General features: G+C 35.5%; 1 protein-coding gene across 6 annotated transcripts in view; it reads left to right on the forward strand.

Annotated features, from left to right (window-relative positions):
* CEP128 (centrosomal protein 128) overlaps positions 1–17,666 on the forward strand; it is a 385,312-nt gene that overhangs the window by 20,806 nt on the left and 346,840 nt on the right. For all 6 annotated transcript variants that reach the window (XR_007453647.1, XM_049612400.1, XM_049612398.1 and 3 more), the window contains 3 exons: positions 10,995–11,121; positions 12,168–12,286; positions 15,182–15,273. Coding sequence is in view for 5 of the 6 variants with exons in the window: in XM_049612400.1 (XP_049468357.1) it covers positions 10,995–11,121; positions 12,168–12,286; positions 15,182–15,273 (338 nt within the window). In the remaining variant the exon portion in view is untranslated. The remainder of the gene's footprint in view (positions 1–10,994; positions 11,122–12,167; positions 12,287–15,181; positions 15,274–17,666) is intronic.

Raw genomic sequence — 17,666 nt, forward strand, 5'->3', positions numbered from 1 at the left:
TTTCTTTCTTTCTTTCTTTCTTTCTTTCTTTCTTTCTTTCTTTCTTTCTTTCGAGAGCAAGAGGGAGAAAGAACACATGTGAGTGATGGAGGGGCAGAGGGAAAGGGAAACAAAGAATCTCAAGGAGGCTCTGTGCTCAGCTCAGAGACCCCTGTAGGGCTTGATCTCAGATCATAACCTGAGCTGAAATCGAGAGTTGGAGCTTAACCAACTGAGCCACCCTGGCGCCACCCCCCTTTTTTTAAACTTTTTTTTTTTTTTTTTTTAGTTAATCCACTATTTAACTGTTAAAAATTTCTCTATGCTAAATATACATTGCCTTGTTGAAATTAACATTTCTTTTTTGAAATACGAGAGACTTTCTGTAAAGCGAGACCAATTTGCTTGCTATAGGGAAGACAAGAATTTTTATTAACTTAGATTTTATAAATGATTCTGTTGCTCCACCTTATGAAATGGATAAGTCATGTGTTCGTGTATATCTGTGCGTATTTAATATTTGTTTTATTGGGTTTTAACTTTGTGAACATAATTTACAGAAGTTGAGAGGAAATCTAAACATTTGATGTAGCGTTTCCCTCCTGAGATGATCTTCCCCAACAAGAGAACTGTGAGAATTACTCCTGTTGGTTTGTAAAGCCTAAGATCAAGAGTCCGGTCACTTTTTTGATGACGTTTACTTGAAATATATACATCATTTCACTTTTTTCCCTTGAATCTTTATAACCTCCAATCCTGTATTTTATTTTTTGCTCCTTAAATGTGAAGGTCTCTCTATGAGGAGTTGAGCAGTGTTAAAGCATCAGCGATGGGTCTGTAGGACCTTCTAGAGAAGCAGCACCTTCCTTTTCTTGGTCTCTTTGGGAATTTCTCCATATGCTTAGTATATCCCAGACACTTTTTGTATATTAACTCATTTAGTTCTCTCAATAATTCCGTTAGGTAGGTACTTTGATTATCCTCATTTGCAAGATAAAAACACTGGGGCACAGAATGCTGGCTAACTTGCCCATGGTCTCACAGCTAGTTAGCAACAGACCCATGGATAGGCTGTTATCCCAAAGCTCAGCATCAGGATTCATTTACCTCACTGAGTCATGGTTGCTCACATTTTTGTGATGCTGGAGTTCATATTTCTGAAGATTGGGATTTTGGATTCAAAGTTTGAAGGGCTAAATACTTTATGTTGCTAAACTACATTTTAGAGATTATTTTAACTGACTGAACAGCAGAAACCCACTGTCACACAAGTCATTAATGTTACAGCTGATACAATGTCCAGAATGAGAGTTAGGTGAGACAAATAGAGAAATAGAATTGGGAAGAAATCTGGCACTGAGCTAGAATCGGCATTGACAGATTGTCAGAGTTGGCAGGTCTAGCTGCCACTTAGGCAATATGTGGGTTCTGCAACTTGCCTACATCAGCATCAATTTTTCCCTTCCTCCTAAATAACAACCACTGATTTTTTTTTTTTTTTTTTTTTTTTTTTAACTAGCCTTTTTTGCAGCCATTCCAAATGAGCTGTATTTAGTTGATAGTATGTCTCAGGGTCTTTGGGCCCAATGAACTTCTTGACTTTACGAAGTGTCAATTTGCATTATTTCTCATGCTGTAAATTTCTTGGGAGGTCTGGGAACATTTGGGCAAAAGGGGACCTGTGGGGAAGGTTTTATTTGAAAGCTTACTGTGAAGATTTGGAATATATTATACTCCCGTATTAAATAGTGCAATTGATAAGCTTAGTATTTAAAATATTTCTAAAACTGTGCATTCCTATTCATGAGAGAATGGGGTCTGTTTTTGTGTTAATACTGTAAAAATGGAATGCCCTCAAGAAAGAATATTCAACATAAAAAGTTAATACCTTTTGCAGTGGAAATTTGGACTGTAGCTGAGACTCCAGTAGTTAATATTGGTTATAAAAGAAAAATACAATTGTCTTGATTCAAATCAGCAGGCTTTTTAAGTTCATATTTTAAAGTAAAGATTGTTGGGGCACCTGGGTGGCTCAGTTGGTTAAGCGTCCGACTTCGGCTCAGGTCACGATCTCGCGCTCCGTGAGTTCGAGCCCCGCATCGGGCTCTGTGCTGACTGCTCAGAGCCTGGAGCCTGTTTCGGATTCTGTGTCTCCCTCTCTCTCTGACCCTCCCCCGTTCATGCTCTGTTTCTCTCTGTCTCAAAAATAAATAAACGTTAAAAAAAAATTAAAAAAAAAAAAAGTAAAGATTGTTGAAAATATCATAATATCAGATTGGTGAAGATATAGTAATATGAAATTAGAACTTAGGAGACTTGCATTCATATGTAATTTCTCTTCTAATTAAGTACTCTGATTAAAATTTCCTTTTGAGAGTAATAGGATACTACCATCTGGCATATAGACTTTGGAAATTTGAATGTTAAATAAAAAGTGGAGGTTTTTTTGTTCTATTCAGTGGGTTTCACTTCTCAATATACTTAGTGACATCCCAGAATGATAATGGTAATGGTTGAGGGCCAGGCACAAACCACTTGTAATATCCCAAAGCTAATGGTATCTGCCCTTTTTTTCTGGCTGAGTTTTCGTAATTGTCCTGAAGGTGAGACTTGTTCAGTCTTTTAATAACGTTAAAGTTAAGTAGTAAGAGTCTATGGGTAAGAAATTATAATCAAACAAATTCTGTTATGACTTTTTTATAAATATATTTTGGATCTTAAGAATTAGGTTCTTGGAGTATATTTAAAATTATATTACTAAGTCCTTCATGAAACTGCTGGACAGGAGAATAATTTTTACAGAATTTTGCTTTGAGGGTAATGGAGAAATGTAGACTCTGGAGTCAGACTTGAAATTTAATCCTGATTTTTCCACTAGAAACCATTTCATTGACTTTGGACAAGTTATTAAACTTTTCTAAACTTGAGTTTCATCATCTGAAAAATGAACATAGTTATATATCCCTCATTATAACTAACATTTATTGAAGTGGTCACACAGTCACACTGTTTAGAAACTTGCTAAACATTCATGTTTCTGTTGTTTCTTTAATTCATCTGATAATCCCTACCTTGAAGCATTTGCTGTGTTCTTTTTTTAAAAATTTTTTTTAATGTTTATTTTTGAGAGAGAGAGCGAGTGTGTGCGTGTGCAAGTCAGGGAGGGGCAGAGAGCAAGGAAGACACAGACTCTGAAGCAGGTTCCAGGCTCTGAGCTGTCAGCATAGAGCCCAATGTGGGGCTGTAACTCACGAGCTGTGAGATCATGACCTGAGCTGAAGTCAGATGCTTAACTGACTGAGCCACCCAGGCGCTCCTTGTTTGCTGTGTTCTTAATGTAGTACGTGGTACATTCTAGGCACTCAGTATTTTCCTTTCTTTGAATTCATTGGGCCCAGGCTCAGTTTCATTTGTGTATAAACAACATAATGTGTTGCGACATTCACAGGGATATGTATGTCTGATTATTTTGACTTCAAAGTATATGCTAAATTAGACAACGTACGTAAGATTAGTTTTTGTCTATCTTGTGTTCATGAATATGTCTGTCCACTCATAATACACTAAGATGCTAATAAGAGCACACTCCATCTTCCATGAGTGCTCATTTATTAACATCAAAATATTATATACAAATATTTTTTGAATACTTTCAAAATTATTAGAATGTAGTGGTATACGGGCTTTGAATATATGGGATTTCATTTAAAAATAAAATAGTTACATAAATAAAAATGATGTATTTTTGAAAGGGAGTTTTTCAATTTCAGGAATACTATTATGGGCTTATATTTCCATAAATCAGCATATGGAGAGAGGTTAGGCAAAGCAGCTGGAGCTAATGATCTTTTGGTAAATAAAAAATAAGATAGCAGCAACCATTTTAAAAATACATTTGAGCAACAGATGGTGGGACTGGAAAAATATGCAAACCATAAATTTTCACTCTTGTTTAATTTTTTAAAACTCTTCTCCTCCCCTTCCTCCTCTTCCTTCTTGTTTTAATAGTAGAAGACAAATAGACTGTGAGGAACCAAAATAGAGCTGATACGATTAATTCTACAACCAATGTATTTTGTAGTCTCTTGTCAGGTAAACTTTGGCATTGTGTAGAAAAATAGTCAGTGAAGGAAAGCCAGGCATAAAAGCACTTAAAGTGCCCATGGATGACATCATTATCCTGGACAGAAGTTTTAAAACGACATCTTTTCTGCCTCTACTTTTACCCTGCATTTTTGCCAAGCTGACCTCTAACATGTGTGAATAGAAATACTTTAATTTTTTGATGTCATTATTATAGACATATCTGAACTTACAACACTGTTTCTGTGGTCACCAGTGCTATATATGTTGTGAATGTTTGCTGAATACTGACTCTTTAGTGTTAGGTGAAAATAAAACTAAGTCATTAAGCAGAATATTTAGATATTTCTAATTTCTGCTGAACTATGTAGCTAAGTCAATGCAGTTATCCATACCTGACCAAATTTGCATGCATTTCTGTATAATCTATGTTATGTTAGGGGACATATTTTCTTAGTATGAAAATAAGAGACAACTTAGAGTAAAAAAAGTACCTGAAGAAACTGAATGGAATCTTTACATAGTTTCCAGAATTCAAGGCCTACTTTAAAGTGCAGCGTTTATAACTTTTACCAAGGTTATTGCTGGCTTTTTTTTTTTCCACCTTCAGTTGTGTTTTTATTTGTGTGGAAGGTAATTAGTTGATGACTGATAGCTAGTATATTTGTGTATGAATAATCACTATCCCTTGTGTATTTCTATTATGGTCTCTAGAATAATGGTAAATATCTTTTAAGAATTTCCTAATGACTATTTTTTGTGTGATTATTTTCCCCCCTCTCACAGTGAACATAGTCAAGGATAGAATTAGTTTTTTAGAGAATGTGAATTTGTGAGATACACTATTAGTGAAGCAGTTACTGTTGCCATATATTTACCAAAAAAGTTGATACATCTCATCTTCCCATATTGAAGCCTAATTTTATTGAATGGCTTATTTCTTAGGTATTTCTGATAGTGTTGGTGGAGTTGATGCCTAGTTTCCTAGCTGTTTACTATTGCTTGGAAACTTTACCTTCCTAGGGACTGGTCAAGAAATTTGCTCTTACAAATTTTGGAAAGTCAGTATTTTTAACCTAAAAAAGCAGACCAGAGTTGCTGGTCCCCGGTAGATAGAGTTAACATATTCTTTGCTGAATACTGCTTTAAAACCGCTACTGGATGCCTGGAGCAGCCGTTTGAGGACCCTGAAAAGTAAATACGGGCAGTTCTGATTGCATGGTTTGGCTGTGCGTGAGTTCCATTACCCCAGTTTGTTCAAATAACACCAGTCCCTAAACAGCACAGTTTGAATTTCAGTTAACAAAGTTTATTAACTGTGAGTAACTGCGAAAAGTTCAAACTTTGCTTCTAGTTCTTCAATTCACATATTACTATGTAAATAGCAGATCACTGCTTTTGAAGTCTGTTGCTGATTGGTCGTAGGTAATAAAACACACGGTTGTGTTACTTCCTTGTCTTCTAATGATAAACCAGTTTGCCATTTTACAAGAACAACAAATAATAAAGGGATTGGCTAACAGTGCAACAATGAGATGGAAAGTGATCATGCTGGGAGTGAAAGTTGAATCATATTATGGAGGAGTTATATGTGGAATTATAAAGACATGACTGAGAGTGGGAATATTGACGCTGCTGCTACTCAAGGGTCCCTCGATTGCCTACAACTGCCATAACAAACACTACCTTATACTGAGCAAACTAATCTTCCTAGGCATTATTCTAATTATTTTACGTACATTGTCTTATTGTATCCTCTAACGAAAGTATGCTAGAGTTATTATCTGATATGGTGTGAAATATATGGATAGGAGCAGAAGCAGCATAGCTGAGGAAATCACTGCTAGGCTTCCCTCTGGACTTTCTGAATCATGTGTTTTTTTTGTTTGTTTGTTTGTTTGTTTTTGTTTTTAACCAATCACACCTCTTATTTAGAGAACCCATTGGTGCCTGGATGATCTCCTTTCATAGACTTGGTTTGCAATATAGTTAGTCCTTTTGAGTTATACACTCTTTTCCAGTTCATTAAACTTGCCTTCTATTTTTGTCTCTAATTAGAGTTCTCCTTCTCCTCCTCCTCCTCCTCCTCCTCCTCCTCCTCCTCCTCCTTCTTTTTAAAGTTTAAAGGCACAGAGAGGGGGGGAGAGAGAGAATCCTGAGCAGGCTCCTCATTGATAGCGTGGAGCCCGATGTGGGGCTCAAACTCAGGAACCGTGAGATCATGATCTGAGCTGAAATCTAGAGTTGGACGTTTAACTGAGTGAGCGACCCAGGAGCCCCTCTGATTAGAGTTTTTCCAAATAGAGTCTTCACAGAGCTTACAGAGCTCTATGAGAATTTTAAAGTTTGATATTTTTATTTTAATGGTAATCTAAAAGCTTATGTTTTACAAAATTTCATTTATTTACTAGTTGGCAAAATAATGAGTTGGTTTCCTACTCAAAAGTAGTGACCAAGGACTTTTTTTCTCTTTGAGGATTATCAACTCACATATTTATGAGTATTTGAAGTGTTTGAATCCATTGTAGTTCATATTTCTATTGATGCTCAAATTATTTCATCATTTCCTAGAGGGAGATCTCTTGACTTCTGAGTTTGAAGGCATGTCTTGACAATTTGGATAAACTACCTTATAATTGCCCTTCAGTTTCAGCGACCAAGTTTCATTTGTATTTATCCCAGTACATAGTAGTAATGCTTCAATTATTTTATTCTAACATCAAATGAAAGGAGATAAGCGAATAGACTTAAAATGTAAGTAATACATTTATGTCAAGTTGAGGTGAAAAAAATGCGCCATAACATGTTCTGGGATGCGGGGCTTATAAGTATTTCAGATAGGGGAAATTGGGTGAAAATGGAGGCATCGCTTGGTATGTATAGAGATAGTGATGCTAAACTCTTAGAACCTGTACCATTGCAGTCTGTACCATAGTCTTGTGGGGAGCGTTACTTAGTTTCAGCAAAAAGACATCATCCATCATAGTAAATCTTAAATGAGTTTTACTAGTATTTTTTTTTTTTTTTGTTTAGTGTTTTTTGTTTTGTTTTGTTTTTTGTTGCTTTGTTTTGTTTTTTCATTTAATTTCAAGTTGGGCCTGCTTTTTGCATCTAGTTAAGGGTTAAAATCCTAAAGAATATGGAACAACTTTCATAATATCATTATCTCTTTATCTCTTTGTTTTTGTGTTTTAAGAGTTATTGGCTTCATACATCATGATTAGATTTTGTGCAGTATCTCTTGTGTTACTCCTACTTGAAATGTAGATTTTAATTCTATTACATTTTTAGTTTTGTATCTTAGGATCTGTTTTTGCCATATTTGTAGGAGTAATTAAAAAATGTTTACCTTTTACCATTTACATTATAGTTCTTGTTTTTTTATATATCAGCCTGTTTATCTGTTCAGTGGCTTATGATATCTTTTTAGAGTTTTAAAATGAGGTTGCCAAATAATTGGTCTAACCTTTTATAAATTTCCAACATTTGTTATTACTTCTAGATTTTAGGGTAATGTATCATTTGTCTTATTCTGTACTATTTTCCATATGGTTCCATGGTGGGGTTTTGTTTTTGTTACTAGGAAGTGTGTGTGTGTGTGTGTGTGTGTGTGTGTGTGTGTGTGTGTGTGAGAATGTGTGTATAAATTCATTTTATTCATCAGCTTTTAGTTACAGCTTAGGATTTGTTAGCAAATAAACCCACATAAAAAGGATGCTGGCAAGTTCTCCTTCTGGCATCAGTAGATAAGATTATTTGGGATCAACTCTCCTATTTAGAACAGTTAGAAAAGCAAAAAAAAAAAAAGAGGCGGGCACCTGGGTGGCTCAGTTAGTTGAGCATCTGACTCTTGATCTCGGCTCAGGTCATGATTCCAGGGTCATGGGATTGAGCCCCATGTCAGGCTCTGCGCTGAGCATGGAGTCTGCTTAAGATTCTCTCCTTCTCTCCCTCCCTCCCCCTCTGCCCATCTGCCTTGCTCATGTGCTTGCTCTGTCTCTTCTATAATACCAAAAATGAAGTAAAAAATAATACTGTGACTGTGAATCTAGCAGAGAACAACCAAGGCTGTGGGGAACTTTATAGTCTAGGTCTGGTAAAGCTCTGGCAAAAATGGAAGTCTAGAAGGAGTCCTGCATCTGGGACTCTTCTCTTAAGTTAGTAGCTGATTTCAAAAGAGATTGCTTAGAAGCAGAGAGGGTAGGATGAAAGCTATCAATAGACTGAAGAGGCCGGGGAGACCAAAACTAGAATTTAGGAATCTTCCAGCTTTCATTTGAGACCCGAAAGAGTGATAGTGTAGGAAAAATGATGAGGTGAAAATGAGAGAAGAGATGAACTGAAAAATAGACCAGCCCTGGTGGGAGCAGAAGCCCAGTTTTCAGTCATCTTGGTTCCTAACTAGATTAAGGTGGTTTCGGTTTCCTGGTGATTCTAGCCTGACTTTGTCCTAGAAGAAAAACCAAATCTCTTCTGAAGGAAGATATCATCTAGAGTTTCAAATAATCTCCACAATTTTTCATATACAATGTCTATGACATGATAATCAGGCATAAGAAAATACAAGAGGTGACTGAAAATCAAGGGAAAAAACAGACAATAGAAACATACATGCTAATATTAAAAAAAAAATCTGATTAACCTGTTCAAGAAATTAAAAGACAAGATTGAGGATTTTGACAAAGAATTGGAAACCCCAAAAAAAGAACCAAATGAAAATTACAGAAACTGAAAAATATAACTAAAATACCAAATAAATAAAAACCAATCCTGTTAAGTATAGGTTAAATAGCTGTTTTTTACCAAAAAATGGCTGGAATTGATCCATGAATTCAGCAAAGTCGCAGTATATAAAATCAATGCACAGAAATCAGCTGCATTCCTATACACCGATAATGAAACAACAGAAAGAGAAATCAAGGAATAGATCCCATTTACAATTGAATTGGAAGATAGGCCAGCATAAGGTATCCAAAAAGAAAAATGGATGAATGAAAGAACCAAATAATTCAGAAAACGATGACATATGGGATTTGGTAAAAAGATAGCTTGAATATATCTCAATTTTCAGAAGGAGAGGGAGGAGAGAAAGGGGCAGAAACAGTATTTGAAGAGATGATGGCTGAGAATTTATAACAGGGAAGATACCGAGGTACAGGTTCCGTGATCTCTATGGGTCAAAGATGGGATAACTACAAGTAAAGCTTCACATTGTCATATCACAGTAAAGACATTAACAATCATAGTCAAACAGAAAATCTTAATAACTAGAGCTTAAAAGGGCAGACAACTCACAAAAAGAGCAGTAATAAGAAACAGCAGCTGACTTTGCTTCTAAAAGGATAACAACATCAGGCTTCACTTGAAAAATGTGAATAATAAAGATAAACAAGAAAAAGTTAATAGAGCTGGTTCTGTCACTAACTTGTGTGATCTAAAGTCATTTTACATTTCCAGTCCATTTTTCATGTTATAGTTTAGATTTGAGCTTCTTAACATGGTTTTATTTTATTTGGAGCTTACCCTGGGTTATTGATACACTGTTTTGTGTTCACTGTGTAAATACTTTGGTCTACTTACATGTTAGATTTAATGTTACTTATGTATAAATTACTCTCAAGGTCGACCTTGTTTTCCTGGGCCTCATCTGTTTATTTCTCTGGATTAATAGGCTGGGTTCTATAGCTAGTGAATGCACAGGCAGGGTGGTTTGGGTATGTAGATCCCAATTTAGAGAAGTAGGGGGAAAATTAGCCTCCCCCCCCCCCCCCGAAATGAGAACATTAGAGGTACATTCTTGAAATTTTATTTCTTTTAATCCAGAATTTTAACCTTGGTTTTCTAGCAGAGCTAAAGCCAGATAACCAAAAATGAAAGGGTTTGCTCATTTGTGATTCATATTCTTGTGTTTCATCTTGTGCTTTCCCTTCAATGGAGGCTACCTTTTTTTCTGCACAGTTCCCCAAGGAAACAACTCGTTTTCTTCATAAGTGATGTTCTACTCTTTAATTCTGGCTGAATTTAGGAAACCCTCTCCTCTCAATCAGTTTTTTTGACATTCTCTTTAAAGAGTTATGGGTGACTTGTTCTATGGATCAGTTCATTATTAATATTATGTTTTATTTATCCTTGGATAGGATGCCTAGACTTTCAGGTTCTGAATTCCTAGCAATTCAGGGTATGTGGATTTTCTTCAGCTTTAATCTCTGTTCCCTTGGGTTTCATTTGAAACCTCTTTTCAGGTCTGTAGCTGGGTACGGCTCTGGACATTATTCTTTGTATTTGGTGTCTTTTTATTTAATACAGCCTTTTAGGTCTAAAAGATGTTTTCTTATAACCCCTGTTGGCTGACTCCCTAATAATCTGAAGAGAGCATTTGGACAACTGTAATCCCTAGTATGTATTAACAATTTGACATCTGACCACATAGTTTTCTGGGATTTGAAGTCTTTGAATCAAGAATTTAAAAAATGTTCTGATACACAATTGGACAGTGCACATGATTTTAATAGAAGCAGTCACTCTAAGAGCTGGTCAGTTTCCTGTTTGTTACAGATCTGGGGCTTCTAAAGGAATGTTTACAAGAGAGGAAGACTCTCCTTTCAGACACATTGGCCTTCTTACGTTTCTAAGCATGGGTGGCACATACATTAAACATTTTATCTGGAGACATCTCTTTCACATTCTGCTAATAGAAAGATGGAATAGGTAGCAACAGATGTTATTTAAAACCAGATGTTAGAATTGGTTCTAGAATACTTATGTTTACTATGTTTCTATTTCCTAACATAACTTACTTCAAATTTTTTTCGGATATAAAGTCTCTTTGGAAAGTCAGATTTTTCTGAAATAGCTTTAAAAATCTCTTGTCTGTTTGTATTTGGAGTTGTTTAAAGAGAATAAATTTTCCTTCACTATATTCTTTAATTTAGTTAAAAGAAAGCTTGGAACAATCAATAGGCCAATTGCGGAGTCAGCGTTTATTGAGAAACTCAGGAGGGAGAAGTATTTCTGTTACAAGTCTGAGTGCAAGTGACCTCGATGGTGGCACTGTGACAGGTAAACTCTTCAGAGATGTTTTGAAGCCCCCCCCCTTTTTGTTTTGTTTTGTTTTGTTTTACAGATATTCCTGAAGTACATATTGAATGCATTTAATCTTTAGAGAAATAGAACCCATACATAAAATCATAAAATGATGTTTAGAAGATGCAGTCGTCAGTTATTTTATGGTGCCTAATTTGAAGTGTGTTCAGTGAGACTTTGTTACTCTATTACTTTTGTTCTCAGACTCCGTAGACCACAGAGGGTTTTACCTGACAAAACTTGAATTTAATTGTCTGCTTCTAATCAAAAGCAACACACAAATAGGATTTACTGTGTGTCATACTTTCTCGATTAGAAGTCTTGTCCCAGCTTCACAGTTTTTCAAAGTCTGATTAAGAAATATCCTATGACACTTGTTAAAAACAGGTGAATTTTATCTTTGGTGTGCAGCTAGATTTCAATGGCTAGATTAAAGCTGATAACACTTGGTTTGCCTGTAGTTAATCCTACTTAATAACTTTCCTACAGCACTGAGCTCACATATGAATAGAAAAGTATGCAGTGAAGAGAGGTGATTTAGATAGAAGTGAATATTAGCAACTTGCATTGTTAATAATGCTATTGATCATGATAATAAGGATTAAAAATTGGACACAACCAGCTAATCTTTTTTATGTAGTTTTTATTGATTTTTAAACTATGTTCAGATTTTAGATTACTTTGTTGGAAAAATTATTTTATTGGTATTAAGTTATGTTTTAGAGAGAGAAGTTATTTTTATTTTCCAATTTATTATTTTTAAAAGAATATATTGCTTATTTGAAAAGTATAGCAAATTAGAACTTTTGATATTTTCTATTTCTGTGTTATTTCTGTTGCTCATTTTATCTGCTTTCAGAACAAGATGAGTGCCACTTTGTGGCTTTAGCAAGATACTTGGGAAATAGTCTGGGTTAGGGCGTGTGTATATATCCATGACTGATGTATATTTTCTGAGCAAAATTTTACACGTTTCTTCTCCTACATGTTTTTATTCTCTCCTTTTTGTTTCATCTCTAAAGAGAGCTACCGTTTTCCACCTACCTCACCTCTCAAGGACTATGGGGATCAGCAGGGGAGTAAACGAATTAGGTCCAGAACTGGTGTCCGATTTGTTCGGGAGACTGACGACATGGGCCAGGTACTTTGTACTAGTCTGTAATCTGCTTTTATCTTTTTTTTTTTTTTTTTCTTTTCTTTTTAAACCAAGTAAACTATCTTATTTTCAGTGTACTAATTATCATTTATTTTGTACTTTGTTCTGGAGGATTATGTTTTGTAGAATATTTAAAAATGAGTTTAGTTTTGGACAATGTTTTATTTCCTTGTTCAGGTGGCTCATTCTTCGGTAAGCCCTGCTAAGTCAGCTACTTTCTATTTTGCTAATTTTGGTTTAGTGTAAACAAGTTAGTCCTTGTGTGGTTAACCTATTGATTTTTTTCATTGGTATTTTTCTGATTGTTGAATCATTGGTGGAGTTACTTAATTAGAAGCAAGAAATTTCATACTCTTTCCATGTATTTCATGTATTCAGTAAAGATTTTGGAAGTATTCATTCTAAGGACATATATCTTTTTCTGCTTCTTTAAGCTTCCATACAAGAGCCGAAAAAATGTTTCTTGTTGCTTTGTGTAGCTAAATTAATTAGACAAAAGCTAGAGGATGTTGCTGACTTTGAGGTTTTTGTTTTGGTGGTTTCAGGATTGCAGCCTCAGAGCTTGTCAGGATACTCACCTGTAGCTTTTGCTTGTTACAGATTAAGATAGAGATAACAGAACCAAGTGCATGAGATGTCCCCTTGTAGAAACTTTTCCTTTACTGTGTGGGTTTTGGTTTTTTTTGGTAGGTGCAACTTACTAGCGTGTATTGTATGATTAAGCCTAGAGCAGAGAACAATATCCTAACGTTGTTCATTTACTTTTCCATTCTGTTTATTTAGTGCCATTGTTCTGGGACAGTGCTTGTGCTTGGGAATAGAGATAAGCAAAGACCTTGTGTTTTTGTGGAGTTTGTAATCTAAGGGGAGGGGCTAGATATTAAATAAGTACACAGATGCATCCATAATTGTGAGCTGAGATGCATACTAAACAGTAAGCATAGGGTCAGGGGAGGCTTCTTGAAGAAAGGCTGAGCTGAAATCTGAAAGTTGAGTGAGTCATTTTGGGTAGAACAAATACCTTGATAGGAAGGAAGCTAACACCTAGGGCAACTTAAAGCCCATGTGGCTGAAGAAGTATGAAGGACCAAGACTATGCATAGTTTTTGTAAGGGGATAACAATTATTTTGAAAAGATCATAACACCTCTCATGTAGAAAATGAAATCAGTGTGGGCAATCCAGTTAAGAGGATATTGTTGTGTTGTGGGTGTGAGATGGTGGTTACTTGGATTAGGATAAATGGAGTTGGAGAGAAGGTAGGGTAGACTTAAAAGCTATTTGGTGGGTAAAATGAAAGGTCTTGAAAATCAGATGACCATTTGGGGAGGGGGAGAATGATTGTAAAGGAGGGGTCAAGGATGAGTCCTAGGATTCTGGTTTGCAAAACTGGAAAATCATTGCAAAACCTAAGTGAATGGTCTGCTCTTCATCCACTGTATTACCTCCACTCCTTTTTAATTGTTCTTCCTTATTTTAAGTCTCTTTTCTTAAGATGACCTTTAGCTACATGTGATAGTGTACTTTCTTATTTATTAAAAAAATTAAGTTTGTTTATTTTGAGAGAGCAAGTGGGGTAGGGGCAGAGAGAGAGACAGGGGAGAGAGAGAATCCCAAGCACTGATGGTGCAGAGCCTGATGCAAGGCTCAGACTCACATACTGTGAGATCTTGACCTGAGTTGAAATCAAGAGTTGGATGCTTAACCAACTGAGCCACTCAGGCGCCCAGACAGTGTGTTTTCCGTAATGTTTTGCACATCATTTGTCATTTGTTTGCATGTCTATATCCCATGTTAAATTCTGAACCCCTTATTTCCTACCACAGTTGCTGGCACTGATTAGTTGCTCAATGTACATTTGTTGAAATGGATTGATTTGTTGTTTCTGCAAATCTCTATAACTTAAATATTTTTTTTTATTGTAAATTATAGTATACAGATACATATATGGTATACATATTTACAATTAAAAGTACAATAATGTAAATGAAAATCTATGTAACCACCATCCAGGCCAAGAATCCAAGCATTATTATACCCCTAAAGCCTCTTTTGCACTTCCCCTTTCCCCAGGGCTATCAACTATCCTGACTTTTATAATAACCATTCTCTTGCTTAAAAAAAAAAAAAAAATTATAATACATACATCTTGTTTAGTATTCCCTGTGTGTAAACTTTATACAAATAGAATAATACTGTATATCTTCTTCTGCTTTTTTTCAATTGATGTTATGTTTTTGACATTATAGCCTTACTAATGTGTACTTAGGTTTGATCATTTCATTTTTATTGCTGTGTTATACTCCACTGGGAGAACATATCACAATTTATATATGTTCCGTTCTTAATGGACTTTGTGTTTGTTTTCAGCGTTTTCATTGTGAACAGTGCTGCTCCAAACATTCTTGTACATGGTTCCTGGTGCATGTGGGCAAGAGTTTCTCTGCAGCATGGGTTGGCATACGATGGCATGTGGTCCAGTTGAATAGGGTTCTTTTGTAATACCGCCACCCATGCTCCTTTGTTTATGGCTACTTCTGTGCTAAAATGACAGTGTTGACTAATTTTGACAGTTTATATATCCTGAAAGCCTGAAATATTTACTATTGTACCCTTTACAGGAAAAGTTTACCGACCTCTTTTTTTGAGGGGGGAGGGGGTATCTAAAAGGACTGGAATTAGTGTACTATAGAGGATGTGATGGTTAATGTTATATATAACTTTTTAAAAGTTGCTTTTCTTTGGAAAAATGTTTCAGAATAGACATTTATTTTGTTTTATTAACATGAAATTTGGGCATTACAGCAAAAAGTAAGCTCTTCCTCTTCATGGAAGAATTAAACAGAATCCTAAATGGATAACTATGTTTTGCTTTTACTAGTTTCATGCTTTTCATCAGTCCCTCCGAGACCTCAGCAGTGAACAAGTTCGGCTTGGAGACGATTTCAATCGGGAATTTGCCAGAAGAAGCCGGTAAAAGCAGAATATGGTTTTTGTTGGAGGCATAAGTTATTAGAAGAACATAATAAGTTCTGTAATTGATATGTTTGCATGAATTCAAAAACAGTGCTGTTTTTATACCAGTATTTTAAAATTTATTAATAGAACAGTTTAAAATCCTTTGAATTTAGAATGTATTGTGACTCAGTGTTAGACAAATTAAATTCATATTTTTAAAAACATGTTAACTTACTGCACTGGAGTACTGCCATTATGGAGAGATACATTGTGAGACCTTAGCAAAGAGGTTGATTTGCAAATAGTTGGAGAGAGACAGAGAGAGAAACAGAGATGGAGACCAGATCACCAACAGTGAAGCTTAAAAAAAAAAAAAAAAAAAAGCATAGTTTGGCATTTGTCAACATGAGCCATTGTAGAATCCAGTATTTTAGTTTTCAGTTGAAATCTTCAAAAGTGAGTAGTTTATATTTGCCAGCTCTGCAGTTTTGTCAATTTTATGTAGTGCCCAGCAAGTATCACTTTATTTAAAATTTCCTCACTGTCTTTTCATTTTCATCATTAGCAGTGACAGTTGGCTTTCATTTGGAGGCCATATTTTTACAGGAAACCAAAGTCTTTATCCTTCTCTAGAGTCAGTCTCTAGAGTGACTCTCCAGAGTTCTTCTCTAGAGCAGCGATGGGGGAACAACAAAGCTGAATTGAAATTTGTTTACCAAGTTCACTTGCTAACTCCCATTCCATCTAACAAAATCATTCCATACACCAGTTTTTTGTTGCTGTCTCAAAAAGGGTCAAAGCTATAAATGTTAAATATGTGATTATCAACTGTACTCTGTATAACTTACCTGCTTTTAAATGAGGAACATAGGAAATTTAGTAATAAGAATTAAAGACCTTACTATTACTACTATTAGTAGTTAATATTATGGAACACTTACTTCTTGCCAGATTTAGATTTAATTCTTATAACAACCCTAATGAGGTAATCATCATTATTTTTTCCATTTTTTGGATGTGGAAAAGGGTAGAGAGATGAAGTAATTCAGCTTGTTGGAGTTCAAATGGGGTATGTGGTAGAGTCAGGATTCAGGTATAGGCATTACGGCCCCAGAGTGTATGGTCTTTACCACTTACAGCACCCTGTGGTTCAAGATCATTTTCATATATAGCGGGTATGAATAAAGAAATTAAGTTCCTGAATTTTGAGCTGTATTATGGAGTTGTATTGTCATTCTTTTAAACCAGTATTTGTTAGTTAACTTAAAACTAGGTATTTATTTTTGACAAGTTGATAAAATAAGCAAAATGGTGTCAACATTCTAGTATAGTCTGTTCTTGGATTGCTTTATTGTGTAGCTTTTACACATTTGAAGAAAGGGTACAAATTAAGCACTAGGAACATGAATTTCAGGAATTTGAACTGTTGGAAGACCCAGGAGAAATTGCAGGTTTGATTTCGTTAATTGGTTTCAGTGGTCATTTGGATGTGCAGTGGTAGACTGGGGATCTTCTGATCCATGAGCTGGTACCATCTGGTAATAGTTTGTGTGATCCAGAGGCGTGTGTGAGGCAGAGAAACTTTATTTAAGCCAAACTAGAAGTCAAGTTTCTTGTGAAATTGGTGACTTAACTTTCTTGTGAATAGATGAGGAAGATATCCGGATCCAATTCTGCTTTACTTGTACCACAAATTCTTAATTTACGTTTATAAAAATACTGGGTAAGAGGTTGCTAGGTTAAATGTAGGTTTCTCTGTGATTCAGAAAGATTGATATTTAATGACTAATTTTTCATTTTTTTTGGTATTTATTGCAAAAGGTATATGAATAATGAATGTACTGGAAAGCAAGCTTTTGGAAAGCATTAATAAAGTTTAACTCAGAACTCACTTTGGATGCCATGTGGAAAATTGATTTGAGAAGGGCAAGTTAGGAAACTATTGCATTAGCATGTGAGAGATGATTGCTTGACCATGATTCTGGCAAGGAGGAGATGGACACAGATATGTTTAAGACAGGTTTTTGGAGACTGAAGAAACAGGATATGGCAGTAGATTGGATATGGGGGGTAAAGAGAATAAACCAAGGATGACTCCCAGATGTCTGATTTGAGTACCAGAAGACTGGTAGGGATATGCCAGGTCTAGAGGTTAAGAGTTTGGCCTTGGATATGTTAGGTGTGAGATATTTGTGAGACATCCAGATGTAATATATGCAGCTAGATGTTTACTCTGGAGCTTAAAGGAAAAGTCTGTTAGAGATACAAATTTAAGAGTGGTGAGCATACAGGAGTGGTATTTGAAAATGGGTAATATCTAGCAGCTTTATGGAGAGTATCAAGGACAGGGCTTAGTGCCAAAAAGTTCCAGTATTAGAAGTCTCATATACACAAAAGAGGTGGCTTGA

The sequence above is a fragment of the Panthera uncia genome (assembly GCF_023721935.1).
Source record: "Panthera uncia isolate 11264 chromosome B3 unlocalized genomic scaffold, Puncia_PCG_1.0 HiC_scaffold_1, whole genome shotgun sequence".
Lineage (NCBI taxonomy): Eukaryota > Metazoa > Chordata > Mammalia > Carnivora > Felidae > Panthera > Panthera uncia.